The sequence below is a fragment of the Pipra filicauda genome, unplaced genomic scaffold (assembly GCF_003945595.2).
Source record: "Pipra filicauda isolate LSUMZ 115617 unplaced genomic scaffold, ASM394559v2 scaffold170_size1570365_pilon, whole genome shotgun sequence".
Taxonomy (NCBI): Eukaryota; Metazoa; Chordata; class Aves; order Passeriformes; family Pipridae; genus Pipra; species Pipra filicauda.
The window spans coordinates 871,774-895,630 of record NW_024104218.1 but is presented as its reverse complement, the minus strand read 5'-3'; the positions used below and the strand labels follow the sequence as shown (position 1 = coordinate 895,630).

Sequence of the window (23,857 nt, the reverse complement as noted above, 5' to 3'; positions counted from 1 at the left end):
CGAGGGGTGGCTAAACCACAGGAGAGGAGAGGAAGAGGGAGAGGGAGAGGTACTCTCCGCACGGCCATCCCCATCTCCTGCCAGCACCCCCCGTCCCCGCACCGCCCCATCCCCGCTCCTGCACGACCCCCGGGGGGCACTTGCAGCGCTGCCCCCCATTACCCCGAGGGGCGGCGATCCTGCCCCTCCCCGGGGCGCCGCTCTCTGCAGCGCGGGGGCTCCTGCAGGGGGGGAGCCGGACGGCCGCGGGGGTCCCCAGGGGGGGCATCGGGGCAAGGAGGGATGTGGCAGCGCGGGGGACACCCAGGCGAGGAGGGGACTGGGCGGCGGCGGGAGCGGGGCGCTGCCGCCGCGGGAGGCAGGGATAGGTGCCCCGGGATGCAGGGATGCTCCGGAAGGCTGGGATGCTCCGGGAGGTCGGGATCCTCCGGGCACCTGGGATGCTCCGGCAGGCAGGGATGCTCCGGGAAGCCCTCCCCGTCCCCCGCCGCCCCCCGGCACTTACTCCCGTGCTGCGGTCCAAGGTGCCGCCCGTGGCCGCCGTGAGTTTGGTGGTGTTGAGCCCCACGAGGGAGGGCAGCGTCTGCGACATCCAGTTGGTGATCATGGCCATGGTGCTGAGGACGACTCCAATCTTGAGTAAAGGCACAGACATGTCTGCGGGGGGGGGCGGCAGGCACCCTTCATTCTGCACCGGCGCCGGGCTCCATGCCGCTGGGTTCGGGCTGCGCCAGCCGCCCGGCCGCCGCCGCCGCTCGCCGCCGGCCCATCGTCCTCCGCCGCCCCGCCGCCGCCCTGCCCGGCGCTGCCGATGGTGCTGCCGGTGCCGCTGCGAGCGCTGCCGGTGCCGGTGCGGAGCGGGGCTGCCTCCCCTGCGCCCGCCGCCGCCGCCGGGCGCGCCCCGACCGGAGCGAGCGGCTGCAGGAGGCGGGTCGGGGGTGGGACGGGACGGGGAGGGGCGCGGGGAGGGAGCGCCCAGCCGGCCGGGGAGACTGCGGGTGGGAGGTGGGAAGGGGGGGGGACAGGGGGGAGAGGGAGGGGAGAAGGGATTTGGGGAGGGGAGAAGGAAAGCGGGGATTTGGGGGAGGGATAGGGATTTTTGTCGGGAGGGAGGTTTGGGGAAAGGGGAGCGGAGGGAAGGAGGGGTGAAAAGATTTGGGGAGAAAAGATTTGGGGAAGGGGGAGCGGAGGGAAGGAGGGGTGAAAAGATTTGCGGAGAAAAGATTAGGGGAAGGGGGAGTGGAGGGAAGGAGGGGTGGGAAGATTTGCGGAGAAGACGTTGGGAGAAGAGGTTTGTGAAGAAAAGGTTTGGGGAAGGGGGAGTGGAGGGAAAGAGGGAAAAAAAGGGTTTGGGGAGAAAAGATTTAGGGAGAAAAGGTTTGGGAAAAGGGGAGCGCAGGGAAGCAGGGAAGAAAAAATATGTGGAGAAAAGATTAGGGAGAAAAGATATGGGAAGAAAAGATATGGAGAAAAAAGATATGGGAAACAGGGAAAGAACTGGGGAGAGGGGGAGAGATTTGAAGAGAGTCAGAAAGGCTTGGGGAAGGGAGAGAAAGATTTGGGGAGAGGGCAAAAGATTTGGGGGAAAGGGGGAAAACTGGGGGAAAGGAGAGAAGATTTGAGGGGACGGAAGAGAACTGGGGAGGAGGTGGAGGAGGTTTGGGGAGGGAGCGGAGCGGGGAAGGGGGGGCGGCTCCCCCTCTGCGGCGCTGCCGCTCCCTCTGCCGGCTGCGGGCCGCGCTGCGGGGCCGGGGGCGCTCGGGGGTCGCGGGGACCGCAGCGGAGAAGCGCCGTGCAGGGGACAAAGGGGAGCTTCTGCCAGCCAGGGGAGCCGGCCAGGGCTGCTGCCAGTCCTCAAGCGCTCCTTGAGAACTCCCCGCACAATCCCGCGGGCTGTGCGACCCCTGCGGGGCACCTGGTGGTGCCCAGCCCTGTCAGAGCACCCCCCGCGTCCCCGCTCGCCCCCTCGCCCCATTCTGTCGCGACAGCGCTCCGTCAGCGGGAAGGATAAACCGAAATGTCCCGGTAGACCTGCCTGCCCTGTTCCTGCCCCACGCTGCTCCTGTCTCATTCCCAGTGCGGGAATTCCCTGCCGAGGAACCCCACGGGCTGCAAACATCAACCAACACCACTGGCCAGCCTGGCATATCATGGGCAGCGAGATGGGGCTTGGTCACAACTCAGGTTTCTTGAAGGCATTTGCAGAACTGGCCTGGTGACCTCAGAACCAAAGTCTCCCACAAACAGAGCTCTGCAGTTCCTTGCACATCCTCCCCTAAGTGAACCTTTGAAACACCCTGTGCAAAGCAAAATTCTGAAATTAATCTGCTGTCCCTCTCCAGAGGATAGAGGTGACACCCATCACTCCACTGGTACAGCACCAGCCCTGGCATGTTGGAATAGCCACCACTGCCCTCTTGCAGGAGACCCTGAATGTTCCAACCACCACTGAGCTGGCCCGTCCCACCTTAGCAGGACCTTGTCCCTCATTGGGGACATGGTCCTTGGTGTGGGATCATCCCAGCACTGCCAGTCTGGGCAAAGGGAGCAGCACCAGCCACAGCCCAGTGGAGCTGTTTCTGCAGGGAGAGCTGTGGAGATCCTGTAACACACTGAAATAAAGCACATTTAGCAAGTCCACCAGGTGGAGAAAAAGAGATGAGTTAGAGCAGGAGCGCTGCTGCCAGGTCGGATCCTGTCCCTCCCACCAGCAGCAGAATCAGGCTCTGGCAGCTGGAATGCCGTTCCCTTCCCTCACTTCCCAGCTGCATCCACTTCACTCTGCCCCTTCCTCCTGCTCAGCTCTAGCCCAGGTAAGTCAGCCAGCTGCTGAAATCAGTAGGGAAACTCTCCTGCCCTCTGAACCACACACTGTCCTGCTTTGGGCTTCCAAAAGGGATAAACTGGTTCCACCCTGTGGAATCAGCTTCACCCAGCCCAGGTGAGGCATCAGCAACCCTTCCATGGCAAAACTGCTGCCAGGGGTGTGGGGTGGTACCTGAGGGGCTCTGCAGCAAGGAGGTGCTTCAGGCTGTGGTTATAGGAACAGGTTCATTAGGCAAAAGCCTTGGATGGCTTCCAGCTTTTAGAAGGAATCACAGCTCCCTGCTCTGCTCCAGTGCTGCTCTAACAGGTGCTTCTGCTGTGCTCAGCACTGTGGCAGCTGAGGCTCTGATTGCTTATCTGATTTCATATCATATAAAACACTTGAGTGCTACACTTAAATCATCTTAACGTTCATTTTGCAACTGAGTCAGTAAGTAAAGTTTATCCCTCATATTTGTCTACTCCAGGAACATCCAAGGGAATTAGACCTATGGATACTCCAATGTGTAAAACGGTATTCAGTGTGATAAGGGTCATTCCACAAAGCCTCATTTCCCACCAGTGCACATTCATATGCCTTTCAAATGCTTTGCAAGGATTAAAACTTACTCAGATGGGGACAGCAAAGCACGGAGAGAGGAGCAGCAGCCACAAGTCCCTGCTGAGGAGGTGGCCCATTCCTGGGAACCTTTTCCCAGGGTTTGTGCAGGTGGTGGGAGGCAGAACTGCTCTGTTTCCCTGGAGCAGATTTCATTTCTTTCTCTTGCTCTCAGTGTTTACAACGGAGCCAAAACCAGCAGTTTTGGGGGAGGTTTTTCTGTTGCTGGTAAGATAAAGGGAGTTAAGGCAAGGACATCAAGATGTTCTACACCTTTTCAGACAGTTCAGTGACTTAATGCATTAACAAGCTGTGCTGGGAGCAGGATGGTCCCAAGCCTGTAGGGTATAACCTGGGGTGAAGAGAGACACAACCCTCCCCCAAGTCATAGCCATGCAGGCTGAATCCACATCAGCTGCTCCAAAGCAGAGACCTGACAAAAAAAAGAGGGTCCCAGAAATGCTGCTGTTTCCCTTTTTTAGGGATGGAGGGTTATGCAGAGGGTGGTGGTCGCAGCTGTGCATGGACATGCTGCAGATCATGGGCATCAAGGAGGAAAATGACTGTTTTCATCTCAGTGCCTGAAGTAGCTGATGTGCAAACATGGACACTCTTCCCTACCCAAACAATTTCCCTTGTTTTAGAAGCCCAGCACGGCAACAGAATGAAAATACTGACATAAAATTCCAATAAACTTGATGTGGGAGACCTGATGTTGCCTTTACTCCTGCTAGAGCACATCAGCAGAAACACTGGTGAAATCAAGGAGGAGGAGACTCAGGTGACTCTTTTTGACCTGATGGTATTCACTGGATATGGCCCTTGAAAAGCAACTTTCCATTGCAGAAATCCCTGCAGTACCAGTTCTGCTGAACTGGTTGAGCTCACCTTTCTCCTGATCACTTTGGGTTTTTGCACAAGGAATTGCCTTGAAAAAAAAACATTTTGTTGTCACTGTTTTTCTTGTCCTGATGCACTCGCTGCAGCTGCCCTCCCCACAAGAGCAGGGGGTACAGGGCTGCCCAAAAAATTAGGGGTTCCAAGGCTGCCCCCTCCGTGCCTCTCCTGCTGCAAGCAGGGAGCAAACAGCAGGAAAAGATGAACTGTTTAGGGAACAAAAGATGCTTTTTGCATGCAGGTATTCCAAGCAGAGAAAGAGGAGGAATGATAGATAAAAGCAAAGAATAGGGTCTTCCAAAATAGCTGCTTAGTGGAAAATTCCGCTGCTGGGAAGTGATAATGCAAAACGTGCCTGTCAGCCTGGAGGGGCCCTGCAAGGGTCAAGGTGTGCAAAGAGGGACAGTTCCTGTGTGTGAGCGTGCAGGACACGGCGGTCACTGTCTCCCTCTCCTGGCTGGTTTGGAGAAGAGGTGCTGAAGTTCCTGTTGCTCCCAAGTTTTGGTGGGGATCGTGTCAACGCACCCCAACCCGAGAATTCCAGTTGGCTGCACGGTGAGAGGACGGGAGCTGCTCTAAAACACACGCACCTGTATTTTAACAGCCTCAGATCTTGCCGGTGCTCCAAGCTGGCTCAGTAAACGCTGGAGGATCTCAAATGACACCCGAGGAGGGTGAGTCCAGCTGAGCTGGCTGCCCAGTGGAGGGGCTGGCAGCTCCTGTCCTGGGAGCACAGGACTCAGGAATTTGGCCAGGCACTCCAGCCTGTCCGAGGATTGCTCCGTGGTGTGTGGGACAGGCCCTACTCCTGCTCTTTCCAGCTCCTCCTCTCTGTACTGGAGACCTGTGAGGTGTCCCAGGCACTCTGGGCAGGAAATGTGGGAAATGTCTGTCCTTTCTGGAAAGACCTGGTTGTGTAACTTCAGGGATCCTCCTCAGATACTGAGATTGGACTAAGTGATTTTCCTCCCTCCTACAGTTGATGGAGGGGCTCTGAACTGGCCTCTTGGAGGGTTTGCTGCCTCCACTGACTCTTTGCATCCCTCATGGAGCCCTGACTCATCCCAGGCTGCCCCAATGCCAGGTGCTGCTGCACCCAAAAGAGTGTGGATGTGTGGAGACAGGCAAGTTGAGGGGTGGAGAGGAGCACCCCTGTCACATATGGATGGGACAGCATTGCAAAAACCAGGCTGTGGGGATGCTGAGCAGCTCTCTTGGGGCAGGTCCCTGCAGTGGGGTTAAGGCTGAGGATAAGAAGGTCCCAGCCCAGCCCAGCCCAGCCTTCTCAGCAGGCTCAGGGCTCTAAGCCCAGCCCAGAACTGCACTGGGGGCTCACTGTGTCCCTCTGCTTTCTGCCCAGCACCACAGAGTTGCAGAGGGAAAGGCCTGGACTCTGCTCTGGACAAAAGGATGATGTTTCTCATCCCCCTCTCAACTTAATAAACTTTCACCCCCTTCCCTCGCATTCCTCATTCCCTGGAGGTACCTGAAATCCCTCCAGCCTGAGAAGAGGCACCACCTGCCTTGGGAGGCAGCGTGGGCAGTCACATCCTCATTAGGGAACACACAATTTGTACCCCCATCACCTCTGGGGCACAGGACGATCCTCTCTTGCATTTGCCATGGGGCATCTGTCCCTCAGCAGGTCACAACTGCCACAGCAAGAAACGGTACCAGTTTTCCCAGATTTTTTGGTCTGACTTCCAAACTTCCTTGTTTTCTCTCTGGGGTGTTTTTGTCACTGCTGTGCTACCATCACTCCCACAAGCCTCAGTCCTGGGCCCTGTAACAACAAAGAGCAAGCTCTTCCCCTCCTCACGGGAAGGGTATGGATGGACAGACAGGGAAAGCGAAGGAAGGAAAGAAAGCAGCAATTTAAGACCTTAAAGTGCTTCGGAAAGAGTGAGCACGATGATGTGGATCAGTGCCAGCCCCTGGTGGGACTTTGTGTGGAACCTGTGCCTGGTCCTGTGCCTCACTCCAGGAGCAGCCACATTTTGGGATCGGGCAGCCTCATGTGCTCTGGAAAGTCAACTCCCAGCTACAGACACTGGGATTGCCCCCACATGCAAAACACTCCCAGACCTTCCCTTTCCTTACCCACACACGGGGAGAAACGCTCTTCAGGAGAGAGAACACGCTCCCTGTGCCACTCTGGAAGTGACAAACCCCTTCACAGGGCTTCACGTGGCTAAATCTGTGTTAGGCTAAAGCTGCTCTTGACATTAAGCCCCTGATCCACCAGCAGGTGCCAAGAAAAGTCAGAGCCTCTGGGCCGGCACGGGTTCCGCGGGTTCCCGTTACTCGGATGTTGTGGCTGGGGAGGATGAATTTTTTGGCACGTTCCCCTGGGTCAGGCACACGCCTCCAGTCAGAAGGCGACTTCACAGAGAAAACTTGCTGGAAACACAGCACTGCTCCTGGGCCCAGGGCTGACACTGCTCCTGTCCCACTGTTTTCTTTCCAGGATAGGCAGGGCAGGCTGGGAGCCAGGACCCGAGTCCTGAGCAGAGAAAAAGCTTCCCAGGGCCAAGACCCAGGATAAAGCCAGTCCAGAGGCTGGGACCAGGGCTCCTGGGCTCAGCTCAAAGGGAGCAGCAACAACCAATAGCTACAGTTTACAAAAGAAGGAAAATCAGGATTTTTAGACACACTTCCCCCCCAGCTGGGATTTGCTGGTGCTAAGACACGTCTCAGGCTCTGTATCTCAGTTTCCCCAAGTGCACCTTCCCCTGCCTGACTGACTCAACCTCTCAGGTCTCCCAAAGAGCCTGGCTGAGGTATCCACAGGCAAGAAACCCCGGAGGGACACTCCTTGGGTGTCCCTGTCCCTGCCTTGTTCCCTTTTGTTCGTAGCTTCATCACAGCAGAGCAAAGGCAACACTTATCACTCATAACTCCAGAATTAGGTTCTTCCACTGTCAGCACAGTTTGCAGCCTTCACCTAATTCACTCTGAGAGTAATTAGTTTTGTATTACTTTACGTATGATGCTAATACTGATTACAAGGCCTGATAACTTGAGTAATAAATACAACCCAGGGCTGAAAATTACCTTTCTTTTTTATTGGTTAAAGCTGAAGTTAGTGAAACGAGACACAAATTGGTTTATGAGACGAGGCAGCTGCCTCCTGTTACAGGCTGCAGATTTGCAGCTTAATCCTACCAGTTTCCATGTGTCTCCCTGACAGGGGGAGGAAGAGCCTGGGCATCAAACTGGGCACTGGGAAGTTCTCCATGGACAGAAGGGAGCCAGCATGGCTGGGCTGGGCACTGCTGAGCACGGGCAGCGTGTCCCTGGCACCTCTCCCTGCCCCTGAAAACAGCCCCAAGAGGGGCCTGATGTGCTTTTAGGAAAATCAATGGCAAAATTATTATTTTTAGGTCTTTTTTTTTTTTCTTTCTATTGCAGAAGCCCTAAATGTTTAATATCTGCCTGCTCCAGGAAGGTCTTCCTTCCTGTGTGGTTCTGATGATTACTGGGGGGGGGGGTGGATGTTGGAGCGCCGGCTACTGCTCTGCTCCTGAGAAACTTTGGGGAATGCCAAGAGGTTTTCACTGTGATATCCCAGCTCGAGGAATGACTAAAGGACAGGTCAGACAGACAGGCAAGCAGTTGGCACCCCAGACCCCCTCTGTACCACCCCTGGCTGTACCACAGCACCCCAAACCTCTGCCCCTCCGGCAGCACTGTCTCTCTGTATGTGACAAGTGGATCCTTAGAGAGCATAAATTGGCTCAGCTCCTTCATGGACACCAGGAGACTCTGGTCTCTGCCCTGGGTCTTTCTGAGGAGAAGACCAGGAGAGGAAGCCCCATGCTCTTCCCAGGAAGCCCCTGCAAAGAGCTGTGTACACAGCAGAGGGAGGGGGCTGCACCCCAGGCTGCCCAGAGCACCTTTGCCCCTGCACCCAGCCCCTGCACCCTGAATCCAGCCGTTCAACCCAGCCAAAATAGGTCATTCCAGGTTCTGATTGCTGACCTGGGGAGAGCCAAGGCAAGGCACAAAACAGCTCAGGAGACCTTTGGCAGCTAAAAGAAATCCCAGTGCAAGTCTCACTCTGGGGCTCCTGACACTCCCCAGCCCTGCCCTCTGGGGGCACGTGGGGGACTGAGGGGCAGGCAGGGACTTCTACAAAGGACTGGGGGGTGTAGGGGCAGTTCTGCCCTTGTTTCACACAGGTAAAACTACCACCCATCTTAGATAGGTCTCCAAGCCCCTACCAAACTGGGGGTGCAGCCCACAGCATGTGCATCACCCATGTGCTCCCAGCCTGGCACAAACATCCTTCCTCCCATCTGGGGGAACTGCCAGAGGATGCTGCAGCACCAATACCTTGGTGACAACTCCCTTCCCTCCACAAGAAGAGCTTTCCCAGCCCCCTACTGGAAGGACAGTCCTGTGCTCACCCCCTCCAGCCCCATTTAAGAGCCAGACCTCTCCCCATTCCTTCCTTTCTTGTGCACTGGCCTGTCAGTGTCACTGCAGAGAGGGACAGGAGGGGACAGCAGTACCTTCTGCATCATCAGGGAAAGCTGCTTAAATCAGCAGCCTCTCTCCCCTGAACCTCCATCCTTCCTCCCCCAGCACGGGATCTCTGTAGGGGACGGCAGAGACTCCCCACGTGTGATGGAGATGTGAACCCGGCACCAAATTAACCGTGGAAGACACTGAGCTGGGCGGTGCCTGGGCTGAAAGGCATATTTGGGGATTGCATCTGGCAGCTGTGCTACAGAAATGAGATGCTGAAACTCTGAAAGGGCTCTGCAGTGCCAGGCGAGTCAGCAGGCACGAGGGTGGGAGAGCTCTGCACAGCCTGGTAGGACATGGATACCTGCCCAGGTAGGCACTGCAGAGCAGAAACCAGCCCCAGCGAGGCAGCTCAGCAAAGCCAGGCTTTAGCAGGGGCTGAAACCTCCTGCCACGGGCCGGGAGGTAACTCTGCCAAGTTCCCTGCAGCCCCCAGCCCCACAGCTCAGGGCAGGTTTGGTTCCCCATCCCCACCCCGGTTTAAAGTTGGTCGAAAAGTTGAAGTGAAATAAAGCAGGAAAAGGGAAAAGCAGCCAGGCACAGCAGTATCCTTTTGGTCCTCGAAAAAACCCACCAGAGCAGAGCAACGGGGCTGGAAAGGCCAATTAGGGGGTGACAACCCCTGGGGAGGGGGCACCACCCAGGTCCCCAGGCCACGGGCTCATCGCATGGGGCTGGGCAGGAGGGGAGGCTGGAGGGGCAACGAGGCCAGGACAGCCCTGCCACGCTGCTTTGCCACGATGCCACTGCAGCTGCTGGCTGGCTGTGCCCTGAGCTGGGCCAGGAGTGTGGCCAGCAGCCCGTCGTGCTGGTGGCCCAGCGATGCTGGTGGTCCTGGCTTTGTCCAGCGCGGCGCATGCGCACGGCCCGAGCATCTCTCACACAATGGGCTTCTCCTGGGCGCTCACTTGCAGCTCTGCTGCCTTCCCACCCCTCCTCAGCCACACAGCTTTGGGATTGCTTTGCTTTCCTTCCCCTTCCCTCACCCCCCCCTCAAATTACAACCTTCTCATCCCTTCTCCGGAGGGCTCCAGATTAAGGCAGCTCTTTGCTTTAGCCATTCCTTTCCTGGGGGCAGCAGAAATACTCTGAGGGTGCAAAGGCAAAAGGCTTCAGCTACTCAAACTTCAGCAGTAGGGCAGTGACAGGAGAGAGCATTGTCAGCAGGAGAAAGAGAAAAATAATCTCCATAAAGCATCCAGGATGAGAGCCCAGCTGCTAATTGCTCCTACACTAAGAAGCCTCCATTCCCCTCCTATTTATAGCTTCTTTTTCTTTCTTTTTTTGCTTCCAGGCAGCACCACAATTAACCCCACAATCTAGAGCATCCTCTTGTAATTACTTTTTTTCCTTTCCTCAGTGACGGGGGAAAATAACAAAAGACAATCACCCTGCCTGCCTCTCCCCAGTTAGCTTAAAGAAGTCAAATGGAGTTTTAATTCCACTTGCAAGAAATGTCTTTTGGGTGCCTCCTCTTCTCTCCCCCAGCCCCGCTACTCAGACTGTCCAGGGGCCGGGACAGTAAAGAAAAACATTAAAATCCAGGGGGAAAAAGAAAAAGGTGGAGTGGGGAGAGGGGGATAAATAAACTGCTCCTCTCTCCCACAAGGCTGTCACAGATGGAAACATCAAGGGACATTTAAATGTCACCTAAAATCAGCAAAGCTACCCCCACAGGAGGAGTAGGGTGGGGACAAGGAGGGACTGACACCCTGCACCGGAGTCTCGTCCCCGTGGGGACCCGGGACGGGCAGCTCTGAACTTGGCCGAGCCCGAGCCCGGGGCGGGGGTCCCGCAGCCCCCCCCCGTTCCCCCAGCCCTTCACGGGAACTTTCCCCGCGGGTGGGTGGGGTGGGGGGTCCCCCACACCCCTCGGGGGGGTGGCCACGCCGGGGTTGCCTCTTCTCTCCCCGTCTCTGGGGGTCCGGTATCCCGAGCCCCCCGCCCTGTGCCCCCACCCCCGGCTCCCCCCAGCGCGGAGGGTCCCCCGGCACCGCGGGCTGGGCACAGGTGACGCCCGGGGATGGGGGGGGGCACGGAGGTGCAGCATCCTATCCCAGTTTTCTTTTGTGCTCTCGAGGTTTAACAGAAAATGGCGTTGGGGAGAAAGGGAGAGGAGGAGGGGGTGTGGGAGAAGGAAGAGATAAACCTACTTGGGTGAGTTCTGTGCCCATCAGGATGAGGAAGCAGAGGGTCAGGAGCTTGCTTGCCGGTTGCATCTCTCGCACCCCGTTCTAGGCACCTCGCATACAGATCACCTCCGGGCGAGCCTCCCTGCGCCGTCCCCGAGCCTCGCTGCCTCCTCACTCCTTTATTCTTATTAATATTTTAATTAAAGAGGAAAAAAAAGGAAAAAAAAAAAGACAACAAAATGCAATTAAAAAAAAAAAATCAGCCTGATTTTGCGGGCGGCTCTCAGCACCCTCGGGAAGCGATGCCAGAAATCTGCTCAGCAGAGCCTTCACTTTGCATATTTATTGGGATCCCAGTTTCTCTCCTCTGCTCTCGGTGCTGGCTCTCTGGTAATTTATTTAATTTTTTTTTTTTTTTTTTAATGGCTCCCTTGCTCCAAAGACATTTGCGAAGGGAAATTCAACGGAGCACGCAATGATTATCTCTGCTATTGCCAAAAGTTTGCCTTGAAAAGGGGGGTGATGGGGAGAGGACAAGGATTTAAAAAAAAAAAAAAAAAAAAAAAAGAAGAAAGGAATTGGTAGGGCTGGCTACTAGCAGGGGATGGCTGTGGAACAGGATGTGACATCAAGTAAGGCGGGGGAAATTTAACTAAACACGGCAAAGGGAGAGGGTAAAAGCAGCCGCGGCAGCGCGGGGTGATGGTGCGGCGGCCCCGCGGGGAGCAGGGCTGGAACAGGGGGGTTAACCCTCCTCCTAGACTCCCTCCTGGACCCCCTTCTCAATGCCATCCCTCCCCACCCCCGATCTCCGGCGGTACCTGGGAACAGGGAAGGGTGCACGGGGATCTCACACCCTCCCCCAGAGCACCAACCCGCGAGCAAAGGGCTCCCAGACCGAGCCCCCCAGGAAGGCTCCGAGCTGCATCCTCTGCCAGGCTCCGAGCTAAATTAAGTCAAGGCAGTGGGAGGACGTGACTGCTTTTGCTCTGCAGAGCATCCTCACCTGCATCCCCTCCCAGCCCCCTGCAAAGGCCCTGCTGGTGCAGCAGGGGCTGCAGGCAGTGCCCACTCACACATTCCCCTCCCCAGGGTCCGTGGGGACTGTTTCCCCCTCATTTCTCTCTCACACACGCACCCTGAATGCTTTTTGAACCAGTTTTCCCAGGACCTCATAAATACTATTCATTCCTTTAGTACCTGGTGATGCAGATGAACAGCAACACAGCAAGGTTCCAGAGGTGAGAGATGTAGTCAGATCATCTCTTAGGGATTATTGAATAATTTAATAGGAATCACTTGCCACAGGTCCACAATTAGCAGAGGTTCCCACTAGAGGATTTTCCCCTTTAGCTGCTCATTGCAAAAGGATTTTTTTATCCTGGAGTCCTTGTTACTGGAGCCGGAGATGGGATCTCTGTAGGAATGAGCTAATGCAGGGCCCTTTCCAAGTCCTGGGATCGTGGAGCACAGAATTCAGGAAATTTGCAGCACTGTGACTGAGCCTCAGTGGGAACAAACAGCTGAGAACAAACTGGAAAAAGCTTTCTGTGCACTTCCATCAGGAAATGTCCAAGGGAAGATTGTCCCAGTCCCCCTAAGATGTTTTAACAGCTTCAGGCAGCTCTTCTCTAGGAGGGAAATCATCACATTCATTTAAAGTGAGCTTAGGAAAAGGCAGCTCAGGGAGCAGCTGGGGGAAAGCTGGCATGTCTGACTGTCCCACAGAGATCTATCTGGGAGATACTTCCCTCAGCACCTCCCTTTAAGGTCGATGCTTTATAGCCCATAGAAGCTGAAGATCTTTAAAAAGCATAAAGCTCCTCTTGACTTTATCAAGAGCAGCACAATGAGGCCAAAAGCGTCAGTGGCATGACAGGGTTTGAACACATCCTCCCCTGGCACCTCAGAAGGTGTTTCATTACCCTGGGCATCACCTTCCCCCAGCAGGGCTCACAGTGGGATAAAAAAAAATCCCAAAATTCAAAGGAGGGAGGAGGACTGGTGAGTTACACGTGGCTGGATCTCTCTGTGGGTGCACTGTTTAAAGTGCCTTCAAAAACCACCTGAGCAGCTCCTGATTAACCCTGGCAGCACGTGGTTGATGCAGCTCAGGATGCTCCATGTGAGGGCCCAGGTGCAGCTGGAGCTCACAGGGCTTAAAATAGACTTGAGAGATGCAGAAGCCCAGCAGTGAGAGCTTCTTTCACACAAAAATTTTCAACGAGATCAGCTTCACCTTAGGTTGCTGCAATCATGGAGGGTGACTTGGTTTGGGTGTTTTAGACCTCAGAAGAAAAGAACTCCCCCCTTGTTTTACACAGATAAGGCTCTGAAATGGATTTTTTCCAAGACACCAACAGCATGTTCCCAAGGGAAATCTCTTTGCTCCCTCTCCTTTGGTTTTATACCCACCCAGTTTCATTGATCTTTATGGTAATAGTCATGGCTTGCACTTGGGTAAAGGGCAAAAGCAGCAGCTCTGCATTTTGTTGTAATTTATTCCTCTTTTGAAGTATTTCTGAATTAATATCAATAACCTTGTTATTGAACATGAGCTCCAAAATGTGAGGCCCTGTATGGTCCTTCCTCTGGGAAAGAGCCCTGTCCCACAGAGCTCCCAGGACATAAATCAAAGAAACCAAGAGAAATAAAAGGAAAAACATTGCCCAGTGGGAACACAACTCAGATCTTTTGATTCCCACAGCTTCTTACCCAGACTTTGAAAAATGCCTCTTTAGAAATTTGGAAAGGATTCGGGGTCTGGAGAACCTGCCCATGGAGTGGAACTAAAGATGATCCGGCTCTTTCACCAGCACAAGGACGGGCTGAGGGGAGGCTGCCAAGGGGAAGGTTTCTGTATATGAAGGCTCTTCCATCTGCCAAAAAAAAGTCAAAGCAAGAGTCCACAGTTTGGAGTAGAAATAGAGCCTGGTTTCTTTCCTCAGGGGAAGATAATCAGACTGTGAAACAACCCAGCTGAAGGCTCGGTGCCCTCTCCATCGCTTGACACAGTTAAATCAGAGCCAAGAGCCTTTCCCAAGGATGCATCCCAGCTCCTCCAGAAATTACAGGAGAGCTGCTCTCCATGAAACTCTTGCTGTGTGATGCAGGAGAGGAGATAAAAACACACCTGGCTTCTCTTCTTGATTTATAGGATGCGATTTAGGCCAGCACTTTGCTTTCCAGATCACGCTGTTCTCTAGGGCGGGAGGACACAGAGTTGGACAGAAGGGGATGGCAGGGGTTGGCAGGGGTTGGCAGGCAGCCCCTTCCTCTGTGCTGGGAGCTGCAGGAATCTGCAAAGCCTTCCCATCTCTCCCCTGTTCATCACTCTTGTGCCACCAGCGAGGTCAGATGCACCTTGCCCCCTCCTGGGACCACTGGCTCGTCCGACACTTTGATGGTGTTCCTTCAAGGGCTGCCCAGCGTTGAATTGATTTTCCAAACAGACCCAAACTATTGATCCCTTTGTCAGAAAAGTGTCAGGGGGAGAGAAGCCAGGCATGAGCATCACTGTCACGGGACTTCAGAGTGTGTGACAGGAGGACTCGCTGCAAGGAGCCCCCTGGGAGCTCTCATTGCTGGGTTAGCAGCATCTGATAGCGGGGGAGCAGGAAATCTATCCTCAGAGGAAATCACACCTCTGTGATCCTCCTCAACAGCCCGTTTCATGCAGGCAGACTCAGTGATGAACACAGGACGTGGCTCCTTGCAGAGCTCTCTGTGCTGAGCTGTCTCCCTGTTCCTGGTTTCAGCCCACAGCATCTCCCTGTCAGAGCCTCTGGTGGCTCAGCCCCTCCTGGGATTGTCCCTCCTCACCTTCCCCACCCACAGGAGACACTCTATGGACATTCTGGTCTTGAAGATCTCATGGAAAAGTCATGGATTAGCCAAGTCAGAAAGGTGACAACACCCCCAGGTCCCAAACAGACTTGGTAGGAAGGAAGGACTGTGGCTGCACAATTAATGTCCACTGGGACACTGAAAAGCTGCCTTGGTATCTGCCCGTCCCCTGACAGGCTGATAAAAATCTAGGACCAATCCCAGCTGATTTCAGGCAAATTTCATTGATCTTCTCTAAGGACCTGATCTCTCGAGCAGTTGGTTTGAAGTAAGACAAGGCCCTTTCCAGGCATTTTCACCTGCTGCCTCAGCACTAGGAATTCCAGATGCCCCCAAAGGACAAAGGAGATGGGAATGAAAAGCAAGGTGTGCGCACAGATCCGAAAACGTGGTGTGTTGTTTTTTTTTTTTTTAAAGCAAAGATCTTTCATTCTTTGCAGCTCTTCACCTCCCTGCTCAGAAGTGGGTTGAGGAGCAGACACTGCCAGAGTTCAATTCATCCCCTAATGCTTCAGGGAGACCGAGGGAGAACAGGTCAGAAATCGGCGGCGTGCGCGAGGAATGGCAAGAACCAGCCTTTGCCATCGGAGAGAAGGAATAACACAAAAGCTGAGGAAATGGGGAGCTGCAGAAGACAAAGAGCAGGAAGGGAACTGGAAAAGACAGAACTAATGGCAGGAGAAAAACCAAATGCCATCCAGGTTGGTTTTTTGTTTTTGTTTTTGTTTTTTTTTTAGGTTTGCAGCTTCTCTCTTTGTTTGCTGCGCCGAACCAGCGCAGGGCTGGGAGCGGTGAGGGGACGGGGCGGTGGGTGGATGTGGAGACAGCAGCCTCGGTGGCATCCAGCCCTGGCACTGCAGCCAGCTCCACGCCTCCAATCCCTGGGAGCTGCCGAATCCTTTCCCCATTGGCACAGGAAGTCTCAGACGACCCCAAGGCAGAGTCTGCTGTCGGCAGCAGCGCCCCAGGCAGGAACAGATTCGTTACATTCCTCTCCCTGTCATTTACCTTGAGTTCCCTTTTTCCCGGTGAAAACAGCATGTAAGGATTCTTCCTTTTGTCTTAGTGATTTTCTGGACCTTTACAGGTGTATCCAGGATTTCCAGACGGTGGCACAGCCAGTTCCACTGGCATCACTGTGTTTTCCTTCGCTTTCTGGTCCAGCCGGACTTTTCCCCTCATCAAATGCTTCAGTCCAAGCCTCACAGTTGGAAATTTTGTTTTGCTGCTTCTACAAAGTAGAACACTGGCTTTCCTGGGCTTTTCATTATCCAAATAATTCAAGGACCTGAGCAAAGGAGATAAAACCCCACACCAGGGAAACCTGGCGCAGGAGGGCAGAACTGTGTGAAGCTCCTCTGCAAACATCCCCTTCCTCACTGGCACTTTAAAGTTATTTTTACACTTGTTATATTTGTTTTGAACGAAAATGAAATCCACATTAACAGATTGAAAGGGTTTGCAGCTTCCCAGCAGCCTTGAATGCACACAATGATCAATCCTTCACCATAACAAACTCCTCAGCTACCCAAGCCAGGCAAAACCAGCATATTCCCAGCGTTTCTGACACCTGGAGGGAATCCACAGTTTATGCCACATTTTGTTAACAACAAATGGGGTCAAAGAGGATAAAAACTAACATCAGAGCTGCAGTGAGCCTGAGTCACACAGGGAAGATTGCCTGTGCAGTTTAGCAGCCTGATCTCTTTTAAAATAGCACTAAAGTGCTTCAGGAGCCCCTTGCTTGGGAGAGATTTCAGCGGGAAAAACAGTGGAAAAGGTGAGAGTCAAGTAATTTTGCAGCGTTTACCTCTTTATTTGTGGTACACAGATAACAGGCTGAGTGGTTTCTCAGGCTTTTTCCGTGGTATTTCTGGAGGGCAGCTCTCAGATGGAAAGCAGTATTTGCAAACATTCAGGGTTCTGGTCTCAGAGATTTTTCAGCTCGTGGAAACATGCAAAAAGCCTCAGATAAAAAAAAAAAAGAGGAAAAAATTAAAAATAAACCACATAATTTCCCAAATTTCCAGAAGTAATATTGGCTTAAAGGGAGGAAAGTGCAGATAACAGCTTATGTTGCTAAAAAACCCTGTTTGCACTGTTTTGGGTTCAGCATTATAGCCAACTGCTAAGAACTTTAGAGTAAAACTCAGCATTTCCCAGGGCCCAGATTGCATATTGGACCATATACCCTGAAATGTTTTTATTTAATTTGAGTCCACATTATGCTGCCTACATATGGTGACACACACATTTCATTTTATGTAGCAGATGCTGCTTTGCTATTGAGGATGTAATATACTGAGTACATTATAGTATCATTTGGTCTAGGGTAACTGCAGTGTTTTTTAACTCTGATTAGCCTTAATTTTAAAGCTGATTTCCTGAGGAAATGAAGCCTGTGACATCCCACTCTGTGCATGCTGGTGGATGTTGTACATCCTTTCGCCTGTCCATCATTCTCTTATTTTTTTAGAGCTCGAGGGCCTGTTTTAGTGCAATAGGGGAAAAGCCAGTTTGCTTCCCTCACAAAATGACTTCATGTGGGAGATTAAGTTCGTGATACAGGTTCCTGTGTCCTGGGAAACCGAGCTGACACAGCACTTCCCCCTAAACCATAAGCACTGCTGAAAATTGAAGAGATAAGAGTGGTGAGCACCAGGGAAGAGGCATCAGTCAGGCTGAATTGTGCTGCTCTACCCAAGGACAAAAACCCATCTCGGTTTTAATTGGAAGCTGATTAAAGTCTGCAAGTGATTTCAGCTCTGCTGACCTCCCTGCTGGCTCACCCCGTGGTTCCACGGTCAGATCCCGTTCCGGCGGCGATGCTGTGGCATCCAGGCAATCCCGAGTCCTGGCACCGAGGGGGTGCTGTTGGTCACAGCTCCGACCCATCCTGCTGACTGCACCCAACCCACCCGCTCCCGTTGGCAGCTGATTCCCACAGAATGAGCAGAGCTCTCTGAGGAGGCAGCAGGGCACAGCTGTGGTTGGAATGCCCGGCCCCGGGAACACCAGGAGACGTGTTCCTGCAGCTGAGGTTGATGGTGCTCTCAGCAAAATGCCACGAGAGAATAAACAGCAGAATAACTGCATGGCTGTGCTCACCCTCCAGCTGGCACAAGCAAGGGCTTGGTCGCTCTTCCAGAGGCATCTTCCCTCCATGGATCTCCGGAGCTTGGAGCGAAGTGTTTCGGGGACGCTTTTGTGCCGTGTGCCAACACGACGAGCAGGTCTGTGGGAGGACAAGAGCCCCAGTGCCAGGCTGCAGGACCTCAGCTGTCCCATCAGCTGTGCCCACCACGTTGGAGGCAGTGCCCAGGCTGATGGATGGCACAGCCAACACCCCGAGCTCTGCACAGCTCCAGATTCATGAACTCTGCCACGATCCAGTACAAGCTCTGCCAAAAATGGCCATAAACAGCACTTAGTGATGCATAATATATGAAAATGGCTCATGCTGAGCTTTTAGATGGAGAAGGATTTTTTTTTTCCTCTTAATACTATTACAGTATTCTCCTGCAGCCATGGAAGCACCATCATAAATATTTAAAAGGAGGTTTAAAAGACCCAGTCTGTGCAGTTTGAATATTTATGGCCACCAAACCCCTGACCTTTAGATTTAGGGTACAGCATACATAAGGCAGCCTTATTTAACTATACACCACAGGTCGCCTGGGGATCAAGTCTGAACTGAAATCCTCTAAGCATTTAACATTTTTAAAGTTTCTAGTAGTAAACAGAGTGCGATAAATAGGGATTTCAGTCAGAGGAGAGGTGAGCACAGGGCTGGGACTCCCTTCCCCTCCCCTGGGGAACAGTCCAAATTCCCTGTGCACCTCAATTTTCCAGCATCAAAAGCAGAGTGGAAAAATAGCAACGAGGTAAACTAACAACAGTTGGCCAAGGTGTTAAATGCACAGAAAAACGAAATATGGGGAATAACAGGGACCGCTTCTTTTTGTGGTTTCCACCAGCTACGGTGCTGAATCCCCGTCACACACAGCCGGGCGTGCTCAGCCAAATCAGGGCCTCAGCATCTTCATTCAGGATTTTCCAGCAGACCCAGTGCTGTTGAATGCTTCAATCAGAGCCAATCAGAGATTTTCTGAACCACCCAGCTGGCACGTATTTGTTTTTTGTTCCCTTTTTTTTTTGAGAATTATGACTCAACGCTCGGTGTTTTCGAGTCAAAGCCTCGCATTCCCTCTGCTCGCTCAGCTCGTCATCCCAGAGCTTTCCTCCCCAAAACATCTGCTTGAGACGGAGCTGGACAAGGAGGAAAAGGGGGGACTCCACTGCCTGTGCTGCTCTGAACCCCAGGAAACTCCCCACAAAAAAAATTCCCAGGTGATGCTGGGAATGGGAGGACAAAGGAGGTTCTGGGAGGTAGGACTGAACCTCACGAAAGATCCACTGTGGAGTCACAGCAGAGGGAACGTGCAGCATCCATGCCTTTGTGGTTGTTTATTCTGTTAGAGTAAGGCAGGAGCCTCTCAAAAGCTCAAAGGCCCTTCAGATCTATTTGTAGTCAGGGGTTTGAAACCCTCCTCTGATCTATTTGCATATTTAAAAAACAAGAGGGAGGCGAGAAGATAAAAGGGAAGAGTGGGTGCCAGACAAAGAGTGGGTGCCAGGCAAACACTGACCTGCAAACCCTGTGCTCACGGGGCCCTGCTGGTCAGGCACCTGATGAAATCCCACCCGAGCTCCTGGAAAAGGCAAAACACATGAATTTTTTAATCTGTTTTGTTTTGTTTTGTTTTGTTTTTTTGTTCTCAGCCTACTCCTGCCTTTTTCCCCCCCTGGATTTTTGTTGCTCCGAGGAGCCTCCCTCCCCAGCAGAGCACACGGCAGAGCCGGGTGTTGGGGGTTTTGGCAGCTCGTGCTCAGTCTGGACTGGGTGTGGCAGAGCCCATGTGTTAAACAACCCCAGCCCGGCACAGACGAGTGAGGAGCAGCAGCTCGAGTGCTGTTTGAAGCTTAATGGGCTCGGTAACAAATGCTGGTGGTTCAGTTTGGCCAGGCACACACTGAACTCACCTGCAGTGATGCCAAACGGGCACTGCTCAGATGCCACTTCCAGTCCTGCGGGGACAGGGGTGTTTGCAGCCGAGTTTTTGTGTGTGCTGCCAGGTTTCCAAGTGCAGTTTTCCCATCCAGCCAGTGGCCAGTGTTTCATCCATGGGGCAAATCTGCTCTTATTGCTTTTTCCACAATCCACTTGTGTGAGGTGTCCCTGTTCCCCCAGCACAGCGCTGGATTAATTACAGTGCTAACGACCATCTTCCAGGTGTACATCCCAAATTATCTGTGGGAACTGGACAGCACTTGTCTGACATTCCCAGTTTTGTTGGCTGGAACTGATCCTGCTGCTACATTAGCTGGAAAATAAACAAACCCACAGCCAAGCTGGCTGTGTGCCCACTGCTGGGAACCTGCTGGAAAAGATGGAAGATCCAATATTGCAATTAATAGGTCCACAGGGGGGGGTTGGGAAGTGTTTCAGCGTCTCTAACCCTTTGCAATGTTTTCAGTGCTGCCTTTCAGACCAAGCCAAAAGCTGCTATGGATAATCCCTGCTCTTCCCAAGCTTGCTCCCCACGGAGACCCACCAGGATCTGCCTTTCTCCTCCTGTTAGCATCCTCCCGGGACTGCTGACAGCTTGGGGGGTTGAAAGGGCAAACAGGGACAGCTGTCTCTGCTCTTCCCATCTCAGTTCCTCGTAGAAACACTGAATCAGAGAAGCCTTTTGCCATCCCAAGGCCTGACTGCAGGTCCCTTCATACAAAACCAGGCAGCAGCTCTAGGTGCTCAAGGCCAGCAAGCCCGGAGCCTTTACCTTGGGCCTTTCTTCCTCCAGCCCCTGTTTTTTAACAAACCCAGGGAAATATCCTTAAAATCCCTCTCCTCCTTTCCAATTTGGATGGTGCCAGGGTTCCTGGGGGTGGAGCTGGCACAGAGGCTGCTTCTCCTTTCTTCCCCAGGAAACTCTCCTGCCTGCCAAATCAGCCAGTGATGGTTCCTGCAGCCTGGGCAGCCAGAAAGAATAATTATTTTTGTATGTAAATAGTTGGGAGACATTCAGATGGGAAGAGCTGTGCAGATCACAGGAGGCCTTAGAGGGTGTAAGAAGGATTAATGAGAGAGTGGCCATAGGATGAACAGAAACGTGTGCTGGCTTTGGGGGGTTCAAATTGTTGGGGTCCAGCTCTCATCTGGGGTGAAAAAGGCAAAGAAAACATCAGAATAGGTGGAAACCAGACCTGTTTATGTTACTAAGGGATCTGTCCCTCTCCTGTTGCTTTTGGGATATAATAAACTTTGCAGAGGGAAGCGTTTTCCCAGAGCCATCCAAGGGGGTTTCTCTGGGGAATCTTTGGCACAGGAGAATTTGGGAACGTTCTCACTGCTTTGCTCCCTCGTGTGTTCAGCAATCTTGTCTCCTGTCCCAGTTGTTTGTACAGGCTTTCATTCACCATATCCCCATCCCTGAGCCTGATGGTCTCCACGGCAGGGAGGGAGCTCAGGGAATCACTCTGGTCCCCGGAGATCCCTCCATCCCCACCTGCCATCCCAGGGTTTGTACTTCTGGTGCTCCAGCTCCCTGATTTTTCCTCACCTGCCTGGGAAAGGGCAAGGAGCCGATGGAGTTAAGCTGTTTGAAGGAAAGGAAGGTTATACACCTCATCAAAGCAAACCTTTATGGGTGTTTGACTAGCAGCTGTTTGCAGGCACTCAGCACATTAGCAGAGCTGCTGCCATTTATTGTGCAATCATCATTTTAAACTCTCTCCTTTTCTTCCCTTCAGTCCCCAATAACCAAAATGGAGCAATAAAAATCCAACCCAAGGGGGACAAATATTTCCCTTTGTAGTTCATCCCCGGGCCTGATCTCTTGCTGTTGGAAACTGGCTGGGAGCTCAGGTCTGTCTGTGCTGCCTGGGGAGGAGCTGAGCAGCCCAGGGACACCCCAAAACTCTGCTGCCACCCTGCCTGGGGTGTCAGTCCCCCAAGGTGGGACCTGAAAGGTCCTGAAGGCCATTTCAGAGCAATCCCAGCCAAGCCACCTGACAAAACCTCTCCAGTTTGAAACTGGTCCTGCTTCCCTTTCCTGTCCTCAGGGAGAATAAAAAGCCAAAGCCATGAAGGGAGCTAAACTGTTGTTTTCTCTGGCTCAAAGGCACTGCAATAGCCGTGTTTTTTTAAAAATTAAATGCTTGCATCCAATTGTATTTGCACTGAGTAATGTCCTTATCCAATGCAATCACTTCAAATCACTGTTTTTCAAATCCTCTGGGGCATCTGCAGTGAACAGAGGGCCCAGGTCAAATATAAACCTTCTGGCTTATTTGGGAATGCGTGTGTCAGTGTTACCAGTGCATTAATGAACCATGTAAATCATAGCCAGTTGTTAAATAACACAGGGGGGGAGAAGGAGGAGAAGGCAGAAGGGACTTTATACCCTTTACACAGAGAGCTTTGCAGCTACAAGAAAATCTGTGTCAGTGCTACGACTTGCCAGCTTGGAGGACATAAGTTTCCCATCCAAATATTGCTTCTTCGGAGGCTCTGGCTGCTCCCAAGAGATTTGGGGGAAATTTGTAAAGCCCAGCTTCAGCCTGCCTTTAGAGGCACTTACAGAAGGCTAATGGGAATGGGAATATTTTCAGTTATTAAAAAAAAAAAAAAAAGGAAATAAGAAAGGAGAGAGGGACAGGTTGCTTGTCTTCTCCCTGTAACATTCCCTGCAGTGCTGGGATGCTGGGAATGGGCTCTGCCGTCTGTCACTGGCTCCCAAACACACAGTGATGTGTCTTGGTTTGTCACCCACCTTGATAAAAACCCAGTCCTGAGAGGGGTTTCTCCATTCCACATAATGTGCTGTTATTACTTTAATATTAAAGGGAAAAAGAGAGGGAATTGGGTAACTGGCCATATTGCTTGGCTGGAATTGTGTTTTTTTTCCTGCTGTCTCCCTTTCCTCTCCATCTGTCCCATGAGGCAACGTCCTCTCCGTTTCACAGCCCAAAACAGCCCTGCATTGAAGGGTACCTGGGTTTGCCATTTCATCCCTACTTGGCTGGAGAAACCCCTTTCCATCCCAGGAATCAGGGCTGGCTGTTGATGGGCACCAGCTGCAGGGTCACACCCCACATCATTTAACAGCTGGGGAGGTGTCAGATACCACAGCTAGAGCAACATCTTACCAGGACTCCTCCTGTCCTGCCCTAAGACAAGCCCCCATTGTTAATCCATATGCATCAATTGGGGAGTGACTGGGGGGGGGATTATGCTGCTTTTTTCACTGCTGCTCATGTCACCAGTAAAAAGTTTCTATTTCTTCTCCATTTTATCAAGGAGATTTGATTCTCACTGTGTTTCCCCTCTAGAAGCTTGGCACTTACCTGACCACTTGAAATCTTTAGTTGCTGCACATGGGTTGAAATCGTAATACAGCTTCAGTCCTCTCCATGTTGTGTTCCTGAAAATACAAACCAGGATGGTATAAGGCAGAGTTGTCACTGTGGTTGTCATTTTCCTAAGTCATCTTTACTGGATTCATAGAATCATAGAGTAATTTGGGTTGGAAGGGACCTTAGAGACCATCCAGTCCCACCCCCTACCATGGGCAGGGACACCTTCCACTAGCCCAGGTTGCTCCAAGCCCTGGCCAACCTGGCCTTGGACACTTCCAGGGATGGGGCAGCCACAGCTGTGCCAGGGCCTCACCACCCTCCCAGGGAAGGGGAACATCATCATGATGTTCCTGCCTGCAGTTTGGCTTGAGATACCATGGACTTTGAGAGATTTGTGTTTTGACAAAGCAGAGGAGATAAAAAATAAACAGTCCATAACGATCCTCGTCTATTACAAATAAACAAATGGGTTATTTCTTAAATTAGCTCTGAGTTTTTTAAATGCTGTCACAAAAAAGGAAAGGAATTGATTTTTGCAGTTATGTGATGACCATCATCCATGTCCCTCCCACAGCATCCAGCACTCACACGCGGAGCAGGAGCCTGC

At 52.6% G+C, this 23,857-nt stretch overlaps 1 protein-coding gene and 1 long non-coding RNA gene across 5 annotated transcripts in view; both read right to left on the bottom strand.

Moving 5' to 3' along the window:
* The window catches only part of OLFM1 (olfactomedin 1), a 32,000-nt gene extending 20,392 nt beyond the window's left edge, over positions 1-11,608 (bottom strand). Inside the window, exon 1 of one of the 2 annotated variants that reach the window (XM_027731666.2) lies at positions 11,005-11,608. In XM_027731666.2, coding sequence (XP_027587467.1) covers positions 11,005-11,070 — 66 coding nt within the window. In that variant the 5' untranslated portion in view covers positions 11,071-11,608. Of the gene's footprint in view, positions 1-505; positions 943-11,004 lie in introns of those variants that run through there. The other variant, XM_027731665.2, reaches the window with a different exon arrangement.
* A 223-nt stretch (positions 11,609-11,831) lies between these two features.
* On the bottom strand, positions 11,832-23,283 carry LOC113993497. 3 transcript variants are annotated; one of them, XR_005562933.1, is made up of 6 exons: positions 23,239-23,283; positions 19,479-19,541; positions 17,938-18,230; positions 16,640-16,795; positions 15,838-16,153; positions 11,832-13,862 (listed from the first exon to the last, which is right to left on the bottom strand). It is a non-coding gene; the product is annotated as an uncharacterized LOC113993497 (long non-coding RNA). The 3 variants fall into 3 exon arrangements; XR_005562934.1 differs by lacking the exon at positions 15,838-16,153; XR_005562932.1 differs by lacking the exon at positions 11,832-13,862 and having other exon boundaries at positions 15,801-16,153.
* Positions 23,284-23,857: the final 574 nt, after the last annotated feature.